The sequence below is a fragment of the Uloborus diversus genome, chromosome 3, assembly GCF_026930045.1.
Source record: "Uloborus diversus isolate 005 chromosome 3, Udiv.v.3.1, whole genome shotgun sequence".
In the NCBI taxonomy this organism is placed as follows: domain Eukaryota; kingdom Metazoa; phylum Arthropoda; class Arachnida; order Araneae; family Uloboridae; genus Uloborus; species Uloborus diversus.
Window position 1 is genome coordinate 56913245 of NC_072733.1, and position 20109 is coordinate 56933353.

Here is a 20109-nt window from a genome sequence, read left to right on the forward strand (position 1 = left end):
GTCTGGTGCCAATTGATTGGAATAATTGGACTTCTATGGTATAAGCAATGAATGCAAACTATTAATAGATATGTTTTGAGTAGGAAAAATGATGGTATAATTCCTTTGCTTTCTCTGAAGTTATGTATTGGATGAACTAAAGACTACTATCATTCCTAAAAATTGTGCAGACTTCAATTTTCAAACATATAGTGAAAAATAAATTATTTACTTAGCATTCTCCTTTTTAACCACCTTGCAGTTCTTGACGAGATATCTCGGCAGTTTAACATATAATTCTGGGACTGTCCAACCGCAAGGTGGTTTTAAATTACATTAAAGAGTCGAAAATGATCACACAACAGAAATTCTTTAATTTGCACATGGTTTAAAATTCTAACTCATTTACTGTACATTTGTTCTTTTTAAGTATTTTCCTTTTAGAGAAACATGTTTAGAAGGATACTATGCTTTTAAGGACTATTTAAAACACCCAATTTTTGAAGATACTCGTTTAATTCCCTAGACATGCTTATTCTTATCCCAAAATACTATTTTTTAAAATTATTTGACTGAGGCAATTCATTTTCAAGCAACTCTAGGCCTTTTAGGAGAGACAAAATAGCAAGGCATCACATGAAACGTCTATTAGATAATACATTTTTGCATTTTAGTTTAGTCGTTATCTTGACTTCTGCAGCTGAATTGCACCTTTTCTTCTACAGGTTTACATATGTGTTACCATGAAAAACAAAAATTTCAGAACTATTTAGAGGAGGTACCTCACATTTTTTCTTTTTGCAATAGAAGAATGTATGTTTCAGCAATGGAATAAATACATTACCTCCATTTCTGAAATGTATAGGCTTTACTAAAAAGGAACAAATGACAAAACTTTGAATGAATATTAGGTCATTCAGAAAACTTCTCAGAGTTACTGTTACTAGAAGTCACTGTTTTACTAACTGATTTTTCTTAATGTACAAGATAGCTTTTTTTTCCCTTTTGTTCCTAATTTTGTTTATATTGTTTTATACTACATTTTATGAATATTTTGTTTCCATCTTTCACAGTAAAAAAAAAAAAAATATAAACAGGAATGTGCCAGCTGAAACCCACTTTTGGAGCAATCTCAGGCACAGGAAAATAGTGACTTTGGAGCAGCTTGGCTCAGGAAAATAGTGAACTAGGAGCAGTTTAGCTCACCAAAAAGTTTGTTTTGTAGAAACGTAGAGCACGAAAATAGTTAACTGGAATGGCAAAAAGTATGTTTTGAAGTAAGGAACTACTACACACACACATTATATCAGGGATGTGCTAACCAAAACTCGCTTTTGGAGCAACCTTGGAAGCAGGAAAATGGTGAGTTTGGAGCAACTTGGAGCAGTAAAACAGCGAATTTGGAGCAGCTTGGAGCAGTAAAATTGCAAATTTGGAGCAGCTTGCAGCAGCAAAAATTTTAATTTTGCATCAATTTGAAGCAACTATGTATATTTCAGGGCTAGAAAAATCTTTAAAATTTGACATGCTCCGCCACACATGTTTGTCTAAAAAATACATAACCGGAATAAAATTTTTACATGCTCAGTTTTTTTTTACTGTATTATAACAAAAATATTTGAATTTGTCACATAGCATTAATCAGACAAAAACTAATTTGAAAGTTTAAAATCTGAATCAAGAATTATTTCAATATAAAACATAAAAAAAGTTTAACTAAATAGTACATAATAAGCCATCATTAAAATTACCAACACTTAATTAAAAAATTATAATAATTGCATGCCTAGCCGGGCATGTAAGGGTAAAATATTCATTACTGATCAGAATTCTTACATGCCCCTGGCACATCGGACAGTATAATTTTCGAACCCTGATATATTTCACACAAAAACATCTGTGACATGTACATCACTGCTTTAGTGCACATTTAAGTTATAGTGCTTTGATACATATTTTAAAAATATGTTTGCTTTTATACTCATAAATACATGTAAACGACATAAGATATATTCATATGTATGGGTCATTCTTCAAAAAGTTTCTTTCAAACGCCTTTTACAGTTAGAGCCCAATTAAACTCTTAAATTAGAGGAAGCTTGATCTCATTTTGGGGCTCCCCACATTTTGTTTGAGGAAAATTTTCTAAGCATTCTACGCACATTGATACAACACTGACTAATGCTAAATGGCCCAGTAGAATTCAGATTTACGTTAATTCCACCTTATCGACTTTCAGAACTTTTGATTGTTACATACGTTGCATTTAAATTCCCAGCAAACAAGGGCAAAACATGTTGAATTATATTTGACACTTTAAAAAAAAAATTAAATGTCATAAAAAGTGCATTGTAAGAGTTAAATCAAATCCCACATTTGAAAATCTTGCTCATGGCCTCATTTTATATAATTATTTAAATCTTTTTTTAAAAAAATGCAGTTAAAAGCATAAACTATAGAATCGTTAAGCAGTTTTACAGCAATATTTGGGCCCCCTAAAAATTCTGAGGGGAAGCTCAAGTTTCCCAAGCTTTTTGGGTAATCAGGCCCGGTTTACAGTAAAAACTTTAAGAAACAATTCATTTAACAATGATTTTTAATTTCATCAAAAATATACCTATTTAAACCTGCCAACAGTTTTTTAATAATACTCTTTATTTAAGTATATTTTTGGTTCACAACATGTGAATTCTCACCTCCATGGCATGTTGCACACCTTGTGCAACTGTTTATGTTGCTTAATAACTTGTTTAACTAAAAGTATATACTTATTTATTGATTATTCCTTTCACAAGTGTCTCAAATACTTATTGTTTAAGTATATTTAATTTTTTAATATTGTGTTTCAGTTCGTTTTAGTAGGACAAGAAGTCATGTCACACAATAAATTCTCACCTCGGGTACCTAAACACAAAATGCCATTCCTCATTAACACGTGGCAGTAATGCCATCACATTTTATTTTCCATGATACAAGGGAGCCCCCTTGTTTATTTTCAGCCATAGTTGAAGTTGTGAGATTTTTGTTGAAAAACAAGAAGTTAGATTTTGTTGGAAAAACTTAGTGTGGTTATTCTGACTTCTCACCTCCGTGAACTTGAATTTCAGGGATGTAAATTAATGTAAAAAAAGAAGTGAACATGTTTTCATATGCTTAACATGTGAGGATTGTAGCAACGAAGAAATTTTTTCCCCCTGAAAAATGTATCTATTAGCCTATATTAATGGAAAATTCTTTACCTCCGTGACAGACCTTATTAATGTCATTATTTCTGAGGTGAAAATAAAGGATGGAGGGGAAATACATCAATAATAGGCGTCTACCCAAATTATAAATTGCCAGTACATCCTCAAATTACTAAATACTAGTTTTTAACATACATTTGAAAGTAATAATTGAGTCGTACTTCAATTAAGAGAGCTTAATATTATATTCCCACTAATCATTAAAATAGCTGATTGTTTGCACAATAAACAAAATTACTACTTTGATATTAAATTATCCTCTATTTTTAAATATTGAATGTTTTTTCTCTTTTTTTTTTATTTCCGTGAACAAGGCGTTTTTTATTTTTTTTATTTATGATTAAAATAATTGGAACGTAGCTGGACCATTGTTTATGTTTACTTCTAGTAGGTAACACTTTCATGTAAGAATGAAAAGAAAAAGAAAACAAAAGGTTTCAAAATTGAAAAATATTTGGTTTCAAAAGTTACATTTCTTGGAGAATGATCCACATACATGTAACTCAAAAACATATTCAAAAAAGTTTTTAAAAAAAAGCAAAAAAGAATGGTTAAATTTAAAAATTTTACTTTAACAATTTACAAGTGAGTTTAAAGAGATATTAATTAATCTTTTTCCTTATTTTGGTATGTGTAAGTTATTTAGTTTGATCTTATTACTCTTATTATTATTATTATTTTGGCATATACTAAACTACTTGATGAACAAATCTGAAGATCAAGCAAAGGCAACATTAATACTATTTATTTTTAACTGATTGATATTTAATCGCAAAATTAATAATGAAATTACGATGAAAAAAATGTGAAATCATTTTGAGAAATGATGTGATAAGTAAAGGAATTTCAAAATACACGTGAAAAAAATATGAAAAACATGAGAAAAGAAAAAAATAAATAAAAATTGTAAGACAGACTAAGAATATGAAGAAAGTGCTTGAGTTTGAGAAACTTTAAATGTTTGTATATTCATTACCAGAGCATTAGAATTCCCAATTTTTGCTATCTTAAGTGTTGCCAACCAAAATTAAAGATCAATTTTCTGTCTTAAAACAGAAAGAAACTAAAGATTAAAAACTGGTGAACAATATTAATTTTTACAATTGGTTTTGGCTTAAATCAATGGATGCAACTGGATTGATATTTTCGAGTGAGTGTGACAAGAAGATGAACTGAAAAGTCCTCATATTCAGAAAACAAAAGATAAGAAAGGTTGAAAACAATGATCAACACATAATTTTTCAAGTCAAAGGAACATAATAACATAAAAAATTAAAACGACCGAGTTCTTCAAAAGGGGATGCAATCGGATTTTAAAATGCGCAAAAAATCGGGACCAAGTCAAAAAATCGTAAAAACAAGCTCCAAATGCATAAACTTGATGGTATGTTTCAAAAACTGCCAAATATACCAAAGGAACTGCAATATTAAATTCAAAATTGAACTTTTGGCGCAAGTTTGTCCAATTTTGGCGCAGAAAAGTCCTTTTGGCGGACTTTTTGATCAGTTTGGCACAGGATCGGTGATTGGTGCAGCTGGCAGATCCCTGTATAAAATAGGATTTTGTCCCATAAAAATTTATGTTTCATACAACTATTACAATAAGCACTATAAATGATAGTTCAAAATAAATATAAACATTCCAAGTTCTTTTCACTTACAAATGTTTGATGTACGAGTCTTTCTTAATGCGACACACATCTAACCTGTATTCTAGTTTGTTCCATACATTTTGGAGTGTTTCACTGTCAATTTCTTGTAATGTTACACATATAGGATCTTTCAGTTCTTGCAATGTTATAGGCAATGGTAGTGAAAAAGTCTTTGACAAAACCCCATTAAAAAAATCACATGGGGTTAGGTCTTGGAATCTGGCTGGGGAACACATAAAGGGTAAATCATAATCACCTGCACAGCCAATCCAGCATTGTGAAACATGCACCTTTAACTACTCACATACCTTGAAAAAACTTGGAATATTTATCTTTATTTTTATGTATCATTTGTATTGGTAAGTGTAATAGTTTATGAAATATTAAATTTTAAAACCGGGATATTCTTTTACGTTAACTTTGTGTTTATACCTCACTTTCTAACATTCAAAAACTTATACATAACTTTATATACCCAAAGTAGTTACGTTGATCAAATTAAAAATAACGTTTCTAACAAGCAAAAAAAAAAAAAAATGTTAACATTGAACAAGAAAAGAAAAAGCAACACCTGTAGGTAGTTTGCACAAAGTGATATCTTGAAGTGTGTTTGGATGGCTCAATGAGCACACCCCATAATGTTATTACATTATGTGTGTTGCTAGTTGTGTAAATATCTACCAATATTTAAAAATAACAAAAACTTAGCTTTAAAATCTACATAAACTATTTACAGAAAACATTGAAACAGATAAGAAACAGACTCTTTTAGTAATAAATCACCAAACATTCAAAAATCATGTCAGATAAAAAAAAAAGGAAAAAAAAATCAACAACAAAACTAAATTTAGATTGAAGACTATAAAAAGTTGAGCAATATATTTAACTGATGATTTTAGTACAAAAATAGTCAAGTTTTGACCAGTTAAGAATATCAACAGCTATGTGTAGTCTATATATTTTGCAATTTTCAAACATACAAAAATACTCTGAACTTCTTTAGAAATTAAACAATACAATATTGATGTTGTTTATAAGAAAAGAAAAAAAAAGAAAGAAAGAAAAAATGTACATATCAAACCAAAGTCTTTTGATCTGGCATGAATGAAAATTCCTAGTACATTTAAGACTTGGTAATTCAGTAGAAGGGGAGAAAATATAGATGTAAAGCATTAAAACTATACCAACGTTTGCTTAAGTACAGAATAAGTAATTTGGAATTATGAATTGGCTTCAACAATTTCATTTGACACAAAAAAGAATTGCTTAAAAAGGATCAAAATTCTAAAATAATAATTAAAAAAAAACAATAACATTTAATAAATAAAACAATAACAAATTGAAAAAAAATATAAGACTTCTAACAGTGGCTGACTATCATATTTACCACCCTTATGAATGAGGGGATCTGTATCTAATTTACATCAAATTGAAGAGCATTATGATTAAATTTAAGAATGATTCATTTTTATAACAAATCTGGACATGTTAGACATATATCTCTCCCAGATTTCCAATAAGTGAGAGTCACTGAAATAAAAATAAATGTATATAAATATAAATATATATATATATATATATATATATATATATATATATATATATATATATATATATATATATATATATATATATATATATATGTAAATATCTATATGAGTACATAAATCTAATTATTAGTTAAAAAAAATAATTTCCAGAAAAAAAATGAAACAAGACAATTTGTAAGAATCTAAATTTCATCCAGATCTCATTTTGTGCTGCTTCTTTACCTTCACCATTCAACTTAAGTCATCAAAATTAAGCACATGCACACTTACATATGCTTCAGTGATGTGATTATTTCCATGAATAAGCATTGCATACACTTGAACAAATATATGAACCGTATTTGATAATGTATGGTGCAAGGAGGGCTAGAGAATGCACAAAATTGCTATTGTGCATTGTAACATTATAACTTGTTATTAAAAGTAATTATCAACTCATTATTTTAACAATTTGTAACTACTTCTATAAACAAATTCATGGGAAAATTAGACACTACAGTTGAACTCTGTTGATATAAAAGACCAAAAATTCAAGAATTTGTTCGTATTAACCGTTATTTGTAACTACTGTGAATAAGTAAAATAGGGGAAAATAAAAATTCATATGTAAATTTAAAACAGAATTGCTTTGCAACTGATTGGCAATGTCTATCTATTCACGAATTGATAGCGCTTTTCTTCTTATGCTCGCCAACTTTAGCTTATAATAGCTACCAAAAAAAGTAACATTCAGTTTATAAGAAACGTTGGACTGCCAAGCAGAATAGATACTACAGAATTTCTTTCTTGCTCGAACCAGAAAAAAATAAGCTTATTTACATCATGAAATAACTTGCTTTATCAATATTCTAGGAGAGACTAAATAGAAGGGTCGTCAATAGTGGGAAAGTAATTTTTATTGTGTAAAATTGCATTTAGCAATAACTGAAGAACCAATTCGAAGAAAACTGATAATGGGGGGGGGGGACAGGTGGTAAGACCAAAATGAAAAGATAGATGGTTTTATTCCCAAGCAGACTGATCCGTCCAAATGTAAGCAGGTGTAATGAGCTTTAACTCTTTCAGAATAGCAGAGGCCTTGGCTACCCACAATAGCTCAATGCAGTCGAGAATATTTTCCACCCCCTAGAGAGCAAACAAGTATGAACTTGGGGTGTGTGTTCAAGATTAAGAGATAGGTGACATAAAGAACAATTGGGGGATAATGCCGGCATTGACAGAAGTTTTATTTTCACTTGAAATTTTCAGTACCACAAAGAAAAAGAAGAACAGCTGTCACTACTTGATGACTAAAAGAAAAGGGTTGGAAGTTACTCACACGGTTAAGGAATACATGGAGAGCTTTCAATAGTGACACAAAATTGCTGAAAAAGAAAACTGAAGCACTCAATTGCGATTTTTTCCCAGGAAGAGGTCAGAAGTTTTGTTCGTCCTAACCAAAACTTTCATTTTGATCTACGTAATATCCGTGACATGTTTAATGTGATTAAATCGTAAACCAAACTTAAGTAACAAAGTATTCGTTTTTTGCCATGATTTTGTATTAACCGCGGTCGTATTAACAGAGTTCAACTGTATTTCTTTCAATTTCAAATCCTATCAAATTTTTAAAAACGTATTCAATTGCACAAAAAGTGATTGAACTACTTCCATTCCTGATTAGAAAGCATGAAACAAACAAAATATTTCACGAACAGTCAACATAAACCTACTAACATTAAAAAAAATAAACTAAGATAGTAGAATTGTTTAAAACATAGTGTTCATACACACTTCTTTAAATCAAAATCAAGGATATGTATGGCTAAAAACACCTGTATGCAATACACACACACACACACACATACATACATATATATATATATATATATATATATATACTAGTTGACCCGGCAAACCTTGTTCTGCCACATAAATTGTTTCTAGGATTCAAAAACTCTGTTGGATAATTTACAGCTTCATCAGAATAGCAAACTGTATCGGTCAACTTGTATGATACCAAGTCACCAGGTTGTATCTTGAAGTTTATAAATCGTCAACCTCCACATTATTTGGCTGCCAAATGTGGCTCTTTCTGCCAGCCATGTAATGCATGTATTGTGTGCCTACATCACAATCTATGAGAACATTTTATCAAATCAATGATGTTGCTGAAATTAGTGAGCAATTTTATGCATTCAAAATTTTCATAGATAGCAAATTTTCATTCGTCGATATCTGACAATGGGTCCGAGAATTTGTCAGCAAATGGATCTTGTAGCATTTGGATGTACATGTTTCAGCTGGACCTTTTCAATATTACGATAAAGTGGCGAGGATTTCAAGTAAACTTTCATCTCATCAGCGACTTTTGAATGTAGAATGACGGAAATGTTTGTCTGAAATCACTAGAAGAGAGTAACAGAGTGCCTCATTACCTTTTGATGTACACTGCATCTGGGTTATTTTGAATATTCAGTGGCAGCTTAAATGCTGAATGAGCTGTTCTGCATCCATCCAGTAAAGTTACTGCAATGCCAAATGGTGCAAGAGATAATGCAATGTCATCATTAGATCATATTTCAGCAAGAATTGGTAAAATGTGAAATGTTTTGCTAGTTTCACATGGTGCATCCCCCCTCCCCCAAAAAAATGCACCTTGACTTGCCGAAACTGCCAGAGATATAATCGGAATATCACTATCCAGATTTTTTTTTTCTTTTTCATTTTCAAAATTGAGAATAAAAAAATACCTATAACCTCAAAGTTTCACCCTTCTATTTTTTTAATCGAGAATTTCCGAACTATCAAAGTACCCCTGCAAAAGAATCTATGAGCGAAATTGAAAATCATTGCAAAAGCCATGCTTAAACTATTCAAACATTTTGTTTGTTAATAGCAGATGGCAACATATAAAATTTTTTAATCTTTGAGAGTTTTTTGATGTTTTGCCAAAAAGCAGTGCGCAATTTTAACACTGGGTAGCCAAAAAAATTCTAGATAGAGACACACTAATTACCTATTAGTATGATATATACTACATTACAACCTATTCTCATATCTGCCAAATACACATAAAAAATTTCTTAAAAACAGTCGAGCTGTTTCGTAGGGGTTCAAATACAAACACTATGACATGACAGTTCTATGTATAAGATTTTTTGATTTTTTTTTGTATTTCTTTTATTTGGCATCTAAAATACCTATATTCCCAAAATTTACCCCTCCTACTCCCCCTTTTCCATCTTTTAATTGCAAATCTCCCCTCAAAATATTTCCGCAAAAGAATGAAAGAGCGAAACTGAAAACCATGGCAAAAGTCTTGCTTAAATTAGTTTCAAACATGTTATTTGTTATAAAAAGAAAATGGCAATAAATAAAATTTTAAATCATTAAGAGTTTCCAAAGCACCATCTAGTGGGGGGGCCATGTTCCGAAATTTTGCCAGAGCATGGCGGAAAAATTTCTAAAAAGGTACTTCCTAAATACCTAACAATATGAAATATACTTTATGACCTATTCTCATACCTACCAAATACACATAAAAAATTTCTTAAAAACAGTCGAGCTGTTTCGTAGGGGTTCAAATACAAACACTATGACATGACAGTTCTATGTATAAGATTTTTTGATTTTTTTTTGTATTTCTTTTATTTGGCATCTAAAATACCTATATTCATAAAATTTACCCCTCCTACTCCCCCTTTTCCATCTTTTAATCGCAAATCTCCCCCCAAAATATTTCCGCAAAAGAATGAAAGAGCGAAACTGAAAACCATGGCAAAAGTCTTGCTTAAATTAGTTTCAAACATGTTATTTGTTATAAAAAGAAAATGGCAATAAATAAAATTTTAAATCATTAAGAGTTTCCAAAGCACCATCTAGTGGGGGGGCCATGTTCCGAAATTTTGCCAGAGCATGGCGGAAAAATTTCTAAAAAGGTACTTCCTAAATACCTAACAATATGAAATATACTTTATGGCCTATTCTCATACCTACCAAATACACATAAAAAATTTCCTAAAAATTGGTCAAGCCGTTTCGGAGGAGTTCAATAACTAACACTGTGACAGGGGATTTTTTATATCTTATATGTATATATATACACTGGTGTGCAAAAATTAAGGACGAAGTCGAAAAATTAGCATATCAGCTGAACAAAGAGGCAGAGCGGACAGAAAGACCAATCAGGAGATTAAGTAAGGTGATGTACGGTAGTACATGCACAGATATGCAGGCAACCGTAATGGGGGAGTGTCTGAGTAGTATAAAGCATGTTGTCGGTGTAAGATCAGTATTTCTGGCAAAGAGATTGCACGACGTATAGCAGTTAAAATCACACCGAGTTGCTGCCTCATCGAGAATTGGCGAATAAACAATCTGTTAGACGACATCTGGATGCTTTTACCGGAGGTCAAATCATTGGGAAGTTGGAGGAAGGTCGCAGTGTGACAAGTGTGGCTGCAGAGTTCGGAATTGCTCACAGCATCGTTTCACGACTTTGGAGACAATTTCAAACTACAGGAAAAGCTATCCGGGGGTTCAGTAGTGGTTGTCCACGAGGAACCACACCCGCAGATGACCGGTATATTGTCTTACAGGCCAGAAGAAACAGGCGGCAGACAGCAGGAGAAATCGCTAGACACACGACACAGGCAACTGGACGACCGATATCGCGTTTTACCGTGGCCAGAAGACTGCACGGTGGTGGTCTGTTTGCATGATGCCCTATACGGTGTGTACCTCTAATGCCTGCCCATCGTAGAAGGCATTCTCTGTGGTGCCGGGAACACCGGAATTGGAGAGACAATGAATGGGGACGAGTACTCTTTACAGATGAGAGCAGATTCAGTCTGAGTAGCGATTCTCATCACATACTCATCTGGAGACAGCGGGGAAGCCGCAATCATCCCTCGAACATCATTGAAAGGGACTGGTATGGAGGTCGCGGTGTTCTCATTTGGGGAGGCATCATGCTTGGTAGTCGTAGACCTTCACATATCCGACGCAGCTTCAGTCAACGGGACCCGTTATTGTAACGAGATTCTTCTTCCATATGTGCGTCTTTTTAGAGGCGCTATGGGTCCGCAGTTCCTTTTCATGGACGACAATGCACCATGTCATCGCACAGTAGCTGCCGAACAGCTCTTAGAGAGTGAGGATATTGAACATATGAATTGGCCGGCACGATCTCCGGATCTCAGTCCCATCGAGCATGTATGGGATTTTCTAGGCAGACGCTTGGCAGCTCGTACCTTAACACCAGTAACGATTCGGGAGCTTCGATTGGCGCTGCAAGATGAATGGGCAGCAATGCCTCAACAACTCATTGACACCCTCATTCTCAGCATGGGCAGACGCTGTGAAACCTGCCTAGCAGTCGGGGGAGATCATATCCCCTACTAAAGACCGGATGTTTCTTGCTGGACACCCATCACAGGGATGTTTCGGCCTTCAGTCGCATTGCGCTCCATGCTACTTTTTCAACAAAGCTTCTTTTTATCCCCCTGATTTCTCTTTTGGCAAGTGTTGCTTAAATTACACATCTTCTTGCGTATTGGGGATCTTACGGTATTAAATTTGTTGATTTGGAAAGCTTTTGTACAAAGTTATATTGAAAAAACCGTCTTGTCCTTAATTTTTGCACACCAGTATATATATATATATATATATATATATATATATATATATATATATATATATATATATATATATATATATGTGTGTGTGTGTGTGTGTGTGTGTGTGTGTGAGAAAAATTCAATACATATATTTTTTTTAATTTTAGAGAACTAGAACTGTGTCAGGCATAGTTTAATTTAACTGTTATTTTTAGGAAAATTAAGCTGAAGAAGCTATCCCCCGCCCTCCTTCAAATAAAAGAAAAAAAAAGAACAAATTTGAATGGCAATGTTAACTATAACTAAATTTTAAATTTATTTGCTGATGCTAAAATTAATTGATATGAAACTGTTCTTTAAGACCAAATTACAATGAACAATCTCTACAAAGTACATAAGATAAAAGCCATTCTGGAAAAAAACTAAGCAAAACGGCATGATAATGCTTGTCAACTTTTGGATATGAGTATATGTAAAGCTTTATCAAGTACACCACTATCTCATCTGATTAAAATATTCTCAACTTTGATTTAGAAGCACAAAATTAAGAATGATATAAAAATAGAGTGCAAAGGGTTAATAAGCTAATATATTAAACATTTAAATTAACTAATATAGTAAACAAAATTTTCAGAAAATTTGAAAATAATGAAGAAAATCCAGAATTAAGTAATGCATAGTATTTTCCAACTTTTTCAAAATTTTACCACTTAATTTCTAATTTTGATATTCCATTGTCATTTGAAATTTCTTTCATCAACTTTTAGACAAAATGAATAATTGTGCAAGTCTTTTGCCATAGAATAGGAAATAAGAAAAGTTAAAGTGGTAAACACAAAATTAGCGATACCTATGTGGTAGAATCATACAGCAAGCCAAAATGGGAGAATTTCAGAGGGAGATGCAATCAGATTCTGAAATGCATACAAAATTGGAACCCGTTAAAAAAAGAAGGGTAAATTTTAAGCCTGACCCCTAAAAGTTGACAAGTATGTATGTTTTAGCGCAATATAGCAATTTTATAGATCTAGAGTTGCTTGGCTATCTAATTAAAATTATTTAAAGAAAAAAATCACTTCACAAAAATAAAAAGGTTGAAAGAAGATACACTGCAAAAAAGATATAAAAAATGAAGTTCGCCAATCCAACCGCACAATAAAAAATCTTGATGATAAATTTATTAAAACATATGAACAACTTCTTAAAAATATATTTAAAAACATAAAATTGAACAGCGATGTTTTGATGGGATATGATAATTTAAAGGCTGAAACTACTCCATTAACTTTAGCTAAAATGTACAGTACAATTACGCAGAGAGAATGAAAAGAGCAAATGATTGCTAAATGTAAAGCAGGCTTGGAGTCAATTACGAGGGAATGTAATAGATTATGATTAGGGGCACAAAAAAAAGGGGGATTACAATTACGATTATAATCCTCTGACAAAACATAATTACAATTACAGCAACTATCCGATTATGTAGAAAATTTAATCGATTACGATTATAATATGTCGAATATTTTGAATACGATTACAGCCCTATATTCAGGGGCGGATCAAGAGGGGGGCCATGGCCCCTCCCAAAGCCTTGTGATTGTAGGAATTTAAAAAAAAAAAGAAAAAAATATGAGAAGATAACAAAATTTAACACGTGTTTTACTGAAAAAGTATAGGCCTTAATTGAGAGATAAATTATATCCCTATCCTCAAAAAAAAACTTGTATTTCCAAAATTTTTTTCCATCTTTTACATTATTTCTTGATTCCAACAACAGACACTTTGGACGATCTCTATATGCTGTTGTTCTCAGAGTATACCTATTGTTCACAAAACCTAAATTTTCATTTTCATGGCTTTAATTTCGAAACTCTGGGGGGGGGGGGGACCCCTTTTCCCATGCCCTTTCACAAATGCCTTGATATGTAGCAAAAAATTGCATTTTAAGTCTTATTTGGAAAAAATGTCAACGGAAACTAGCTTATCCAGCTCTTATCAGTTAACTTGCTTAAAAGCAACTTAAATGAAATTTTTTTGGGACTTCAATTACGAACGATTTTTGATAGGACCCCCTCCCTCCCTAGTTTATATCGTGATGATAGCTGTAAAAGGAGGTTTTTGGAGGAGCTCATGAATCTTCCATCCCTTTATAAAATATGTATAAATATAATAAAAAATCGAATTTTTAGAGCATCAAATGCAAAATAATTCCAGGAAGGAAGGATTCTAAGCACCTTCACACTTCCTTTAATGTATGCAAACATTACCTAAAGGTGCATTTTTAGGCTGGACAGCTGAAGAGCTAGAAGAGCACCCCTTCTCTTCTAACTTCTCAATGTATAACAGAATATTTTGGTTTCTAAGCTTTATTTTCAAAAAGTATTTTGGGGCGAGCACCCAAAACCTGACCTTTCTCCGTACATCAAAAATAGACAAAATGCGTTTTTAGTTTCCTAATTTTCAAAAATTACTCGGAAATTTAAATTTTGAAACATTTCTGAGGAATATTCCTAAATCCACCCCCTCACCTAATGTCTCGATACCCCGAAAATTGAGTTTTTGAAACTTCATTTTAATAAAGTTTCTGGGGAGTTCGGAGTTTGTTCAAAAATTTTGGGTGGCCCCTCCCAAAACAATTGGCTAGATACGCCACTGCCTATATTATTATGTGTTCATATCACTCATTTGCAACAACAAAGTGATAGTTGAAAATTATGATTTTTGATTCAATATTAAGGAGATAATTGCAACTATGGTGCAGTATTAACTTAAAGATTATTTATTTTGAATTATTGCGCTGTTGCAGGAAAAGAGCAATATATGAAAGATAAAAAGCTTCTAGAAAATTCAAATTGCGTACATTACACAATGCTACAATGACTGTGTACATTGTATACAGGTATAGGCACACTCTTATTCAAATGTATACACAGTACATATTGTTTTTGACTCGGCTGTTTATTATTGTTTTGCCACTGCAGTAGTTCTGCCTTAGCCCTGGCTTAAGGGCAATAACTTACTGCTAAACTGCTCAACAATTTAGAGCTTATAATTTCTGAAAATTATGTGGTATATTTCAGCATTGTATTCTCAATTATTTAGTATATTATCAGTTAATTAAAAAAGCAGCTATTTAAAAAAAAAAAAAAACTCGTATGGGGTCTTTATGCAGAAAAACTGCAATGTTATAAAATACGCAGAAAGTGTAAATAAAAGATACGAAACTAAACAATTGAAAACTAAAAAAAAAGAATTAAATGCATTTAAGTGTAGTTAATACTTTAAAGATGTCTGTTTTTTTTTTTTTTTTGAGCAATCACGATTGCTTATTGTTCTCACTTGAAAGTCCTTGATGTTCCGGTTCCTTTTTCAGCTTGGACCAGGCCTGCAGCACCACCGTCCACCGGCGGCGGCGCGGCTGGTCCTGAGCACTGTCCCCCGGAATCCACTTTTGCTGGGCGGTGGCGTCCATGTCCTACACACGCATGCTCATACACAGTCGCCTACGCGCGCACGCCTTTACACACATACACACGCCTACGTGCACACTCGTAAGCCTACACACACACGCACACAACTATATACACGTAAGCACCCAGGAGGAGGGACATGCTTGGGCCTGGGAGCCATTTCTAGAAACAATAACTCTAACCAGTAGAGTCTTGTCGCAACTCGTGATTGCGGAAAACATAATTTGAATTCAAAGTTTCGGAATTCAAATTACAGTTAATTTTTTTCTTCTTTTTTTTCTCATGCTTTGAGAAGGGAAAAAATTTCCAGCAATGTTAAACAATCCTTGAACTGGAGCAGATGATGCAGAAGTTGAAAAATACTTAGGTGGTATTTTTAGCAAAAGGATACATATGAGTGTTAGACCCCTACAACTCTACAGAATCAATTTTGTGATCATTTTATCTATTAGCATATTCTTTGATTTCATTCTTGAATCAATCACTTACTAAAGAAATTGCACTTTTACAAGTGCCAAAAGGCTTCAACTTAACACTTATAAAATATAAGATTGGGCATAACATGTTTTGCTATGATTTCCACCTTTTAGTCATACAGCTTTTTTTTTGTACAAATGAGTATTTTATAATAATATTTATACATCACAGTTTTAATGCAGCAGTGAAGTGCAATTTTTCTCACTTTAAAAATGTGACATAAAAAGATAATTAAATTTCAAAATTTGTGTTAATTCCTTGATACAATAAAACATAAACAAATTTTATAAAATCTATCAATGCAAACTTTTTACTTTCATACATACTCATTAATTAGAGATAATATCAGTTGTAATCATATAAACATACATTTAAGATGAAACTATGTGAGAAATTATGTTGAAAACATACAAAAAAAATCTTATTCATCAGGGTTTAGATTAGATGTCATGTAGCAAAAAATAAATACAATATGTGTAAAGGCAAGAGTGTTTAAAGAATCACTGAAACACAAATGCAAATTTGGTTTTCTTTTGACAAAATCTTTTTTCAGTCATTCACTACTTTCTCATAAAAGTATAAAAAAATCAAAAGCTTTTTGTTGCCTGAAACTTAGTTGTACTTTTGATATCATTGTACTTTTTCTGCTAAAATACGATTTTGAGGTGGCAATGTGCTTCGCTTGATTGCCTAACATTGACAGATGAAAGGGAAACTGATGAATGACCAATTGTAAAGATTTGGGAAGAAGTTCTCAAGAAGCCCTGAAACGCAAAGGCGCCTATGGGGTATTAATTGTACTGAACACTTAAAATAGGGCTCGATTTATGACTCTCGTTTGCAAACAAGGACGAGTGGGGACGAGCACTGAATAGTCATTTAAAGAAAGAAGTCATTTTCTGTGCTACTATTGAACTATGTTATCTTTCCATACATTAGTAAAAGGGCGGCTTAATCTTTTTTACTTTTAGAAAGTCAAGATTACATGATAACAAGGTTTAAATTACGGATTATTTTACTTAGATTACAGTTACGATTACGCATGAAAATCCTGATTATGATTTTGATTACGATTACGACAGTATCCCATCGACAGATTAAGATTATGATTACACAAAAACGTAATTGATTACTCAGATTACGATTACGTAATCGGCAATTACTCCAAGCCTGATGTAAAGTGAAAAATATTGGGGAATGTTTCCTTTCATGAAAATGCATCTGCGAAACATCAGGAGGGAGGTACAGAAATTCATGTGATGTGGATCAGCGATTCATACCTGTCTAGTGCAGGAAGATAAAGGAAGTTCCAAAGTGAAAGAAAGAAAATAAGAAGGACTCTCCCTTGGAGACAGGAATAGTGCTTGGATAATTCCCTACATCTCCAGGAAGTAAGCATTTGAAACTCCAGTGGCATAGCTATTGAAATAAAGAAAGAAAAAAAAGAAAAACGGATGGCTAATAGCCCTTTTAGGAGAAAAATAAATTCCATTCTGCTCTGGTTTAACTTGCAAAAACACTGAAAAAGGCATTGAAATAAGGACTTGTAAGCACTTTTAAGGACTAAACTAAATGGAAGGACTTATAAGAACAAACCCTGAAAAATGATTAATTTTCAATTCAAACAAACCAATTTCTCTAATTCTGAAACAATATCTAAGCTCAAAAAGAAGAAAAAAAACCTCTGAAAAAAAAATTTTCTTCCAACACATATACATTTATGGGGCATTTTCAAATGAGGGTTCAATTTAAAACATTTATTAACCACTTGCATTCCCTGCCAAACACAGGGTTAGAAATTAGGATGTAAAAGTTAGATATATTATTGGTACCTAGTTTATTTTTAAAATTGCTAAAATGTTCTGCTAAGGCATAATTTTAAATAATTAAAATAACTTAAAACCAGTGATGAGAAAGGCCAAAGAGAGCAAATCTAAAAACTTTTTTGCTAGATCATGCGGAAAATGAAGGACATCTGAAACTGCATGAAATTACTTCCTAAAAAGCACAATATCCAAAAATTGGAAGAAAAAAGCTTATTTACCAATTCCAAAGGTAAAATGAAAACTTTCTCATACTATCTTATGCTTCAAATTTTCGGTAATAAATTAATATATGTCACGTTTTTTTCTTGAAGCATAGTTTTCTAGTATTCTCCTTTTTCAGTTTCAAAAAATAATCAGATAAATGTCTTACAAAATAAGTACAAATAGAATAGACTAATTAAAGAGTTATATTAATCTAGTATTTTGATGGATATCTAAGAAAATAATTTATATTTAAACCATGGGCATGTTGAGAGAGGGGCAAGGCAGGGCAACTGCCCCCTCTTCCCTCAAAATGGAAAATATCTCAAATAAAAAAAAAAGAACTTTTCAAAAAAAATTTAATAGACAGTTCCTTCTATTTCTAAACTAATCCATAAGCTTGGCTCTGGTAACTTCGTGCCTGATTTGGAAAATGTATGTTCTTTGGAAGTCATTGAAAAGAGAAAATTATTGTTGCTAAGTTGGGTTACTGTAGCAATACATAGAGGCAACGTAACAGAAGGTAATACAGCAGCCAAAAAATTTCCGTTTTCCACACATTTTAACAAAAAAAAAAAAAAAATGTACTTTCTTTGGTAGAAGTATGTAAAAACACCTGATCCCCCCCCCCCCCCCGCAGACTCTGAAGATGTTTAAATTCAGAAAAGTGCCTTCCCCAAGCCTGTCATTTCAAACCTTTCCAGGGAGGGTATATATTCAATGCATTTCATAGGGAAATAACAGCAAAAAAAAAAAAAAAAAATCACAAATGCATAATAATGTTAAATTTTAGAACCTGGGGGGGGGGGGGGGGCACCACCGAGCAAATAAAAGGCCTGCTTCTTCTTCCATTTTGAGCTAGAAATGGGATTGATTTACACTGCGACAAAACTCATCATTATGGAAACATTGAAAACTTTAGGTCATGCCTTTTGCTTTCAGTTTTCAAAATTTAATTGTGAACTATGCATTTTTGAGAAAATTGGTAACTTCCTGAAATTTTATAGCTTTTCATCAATGCATGATTTGGGGATAGCTGTTTCAGGAAATTATTTTTGGGGAGACCTAAAAATGGATTTGCTTAATACTTCATGTATGCTTTTGAAGCCAAAAAACTAAGCTACTAGCAGCATTCACCAGAAATTTGCCAAATATTAGGAAAAAAAAGAAAATCAAACTCTGCAACAACTGGTTTCCAAATTTAACTAAGTATTATAAAATGTTTTAATGAACAATTTGATTTATTCATCAACATTTCAAACAACTTTTTTTAATTGGAAAATTCAATCCACACATCACTACAAGGAAGGTGAGAAAGGATTTTAACAAGAAGAAATATTTAACAGCATCATAATTCGTGAGCAACATTTTATAGGCCAATGCTAAAAACAGCAATAACTTAGTCATAATAAGTTTCTGTTAAAAATGAACTGCTATCAGAAAAAAATTGTTTTACTTATTTATTTTACAAGCACATTAAGAACCACAAGACTTTAAATCAGATATACCTTCTAAATAAATGCACAGAAGCTGCAGCAGATGTATATGCATCCAGAAATATCAGAAGTTCTTTGTTTGACCATTTTCCTTGTCTAATTGGTTCAATAAGCTAAATACAAAATAGAAAATTAGAATAAGTACACATAGAAAAGTTAAAGTTACACATCAGATTAAGAGTTGAAGCAAAAAAAAAAAAAAATCTGAATCGTTTTCACTCAATGTCTCAAAATGTGCATAATTTGTGAATTGTATGACTACTTTTAAATCAGTGTTGCAGCACACTTTCTTCCCAGAAGGCAACACTGGAGCTGGAAGGGAGGGGAGTGAGTGAATTAAAATAAACTGTCTTTGAGTTTCTTTCATCGATCTATTTGGATTGGGAGAACTCCTTAGAAAAAGGATAAAATGATTGACAAAACAAAAGCAAAATAAAAACAAATTTCATAAGCACCTAAATATGGCATCCCTTCTTTCACTGTGTACTGATTCTGACTTCCGCTATTTGAAATACCTATATTATATAGTTATAACTAATGAAGGTGTTGATAAATGTCCATTGTAGGCAGGATTGAGACCAAAATAGAGTCAACTCTTGTCTGTTTTGGGAAG

General features: G+C 32.3%; 1 protein-coding gene across 1 annotated transcript in view; it reads right to left on the bottom strand.

Moving 5' to 3' along the window:
• Positions 1 to 2931: 2931 nt before the first annotated feature.
• The window catches only part of LOC129218397 (acidic fibroblast growth factor intracellular-binding protein-like), a 44509-nt gene continuing 27331 nt past the window's right edge, over positions 2932 to 20109 (bottom strand). The window contains exons 8-9 of the mRNA XM_054852648.1: positions 19509 to 19609; positions 2932 to 6406 (exon numbers count right to left, since the gene is read on the bottom strand). Of these exons, the coding sequence (XP_054708623.1) occupies positions 6328 to 6406; positions 19509 to 19609 (180 nt within the window). The 3' untranslated portion in view covers positions 2932 to 6327. The remainder of the gene's footprint in view (positions 6407 to 19508; positions 19610 to 20109) is intronic.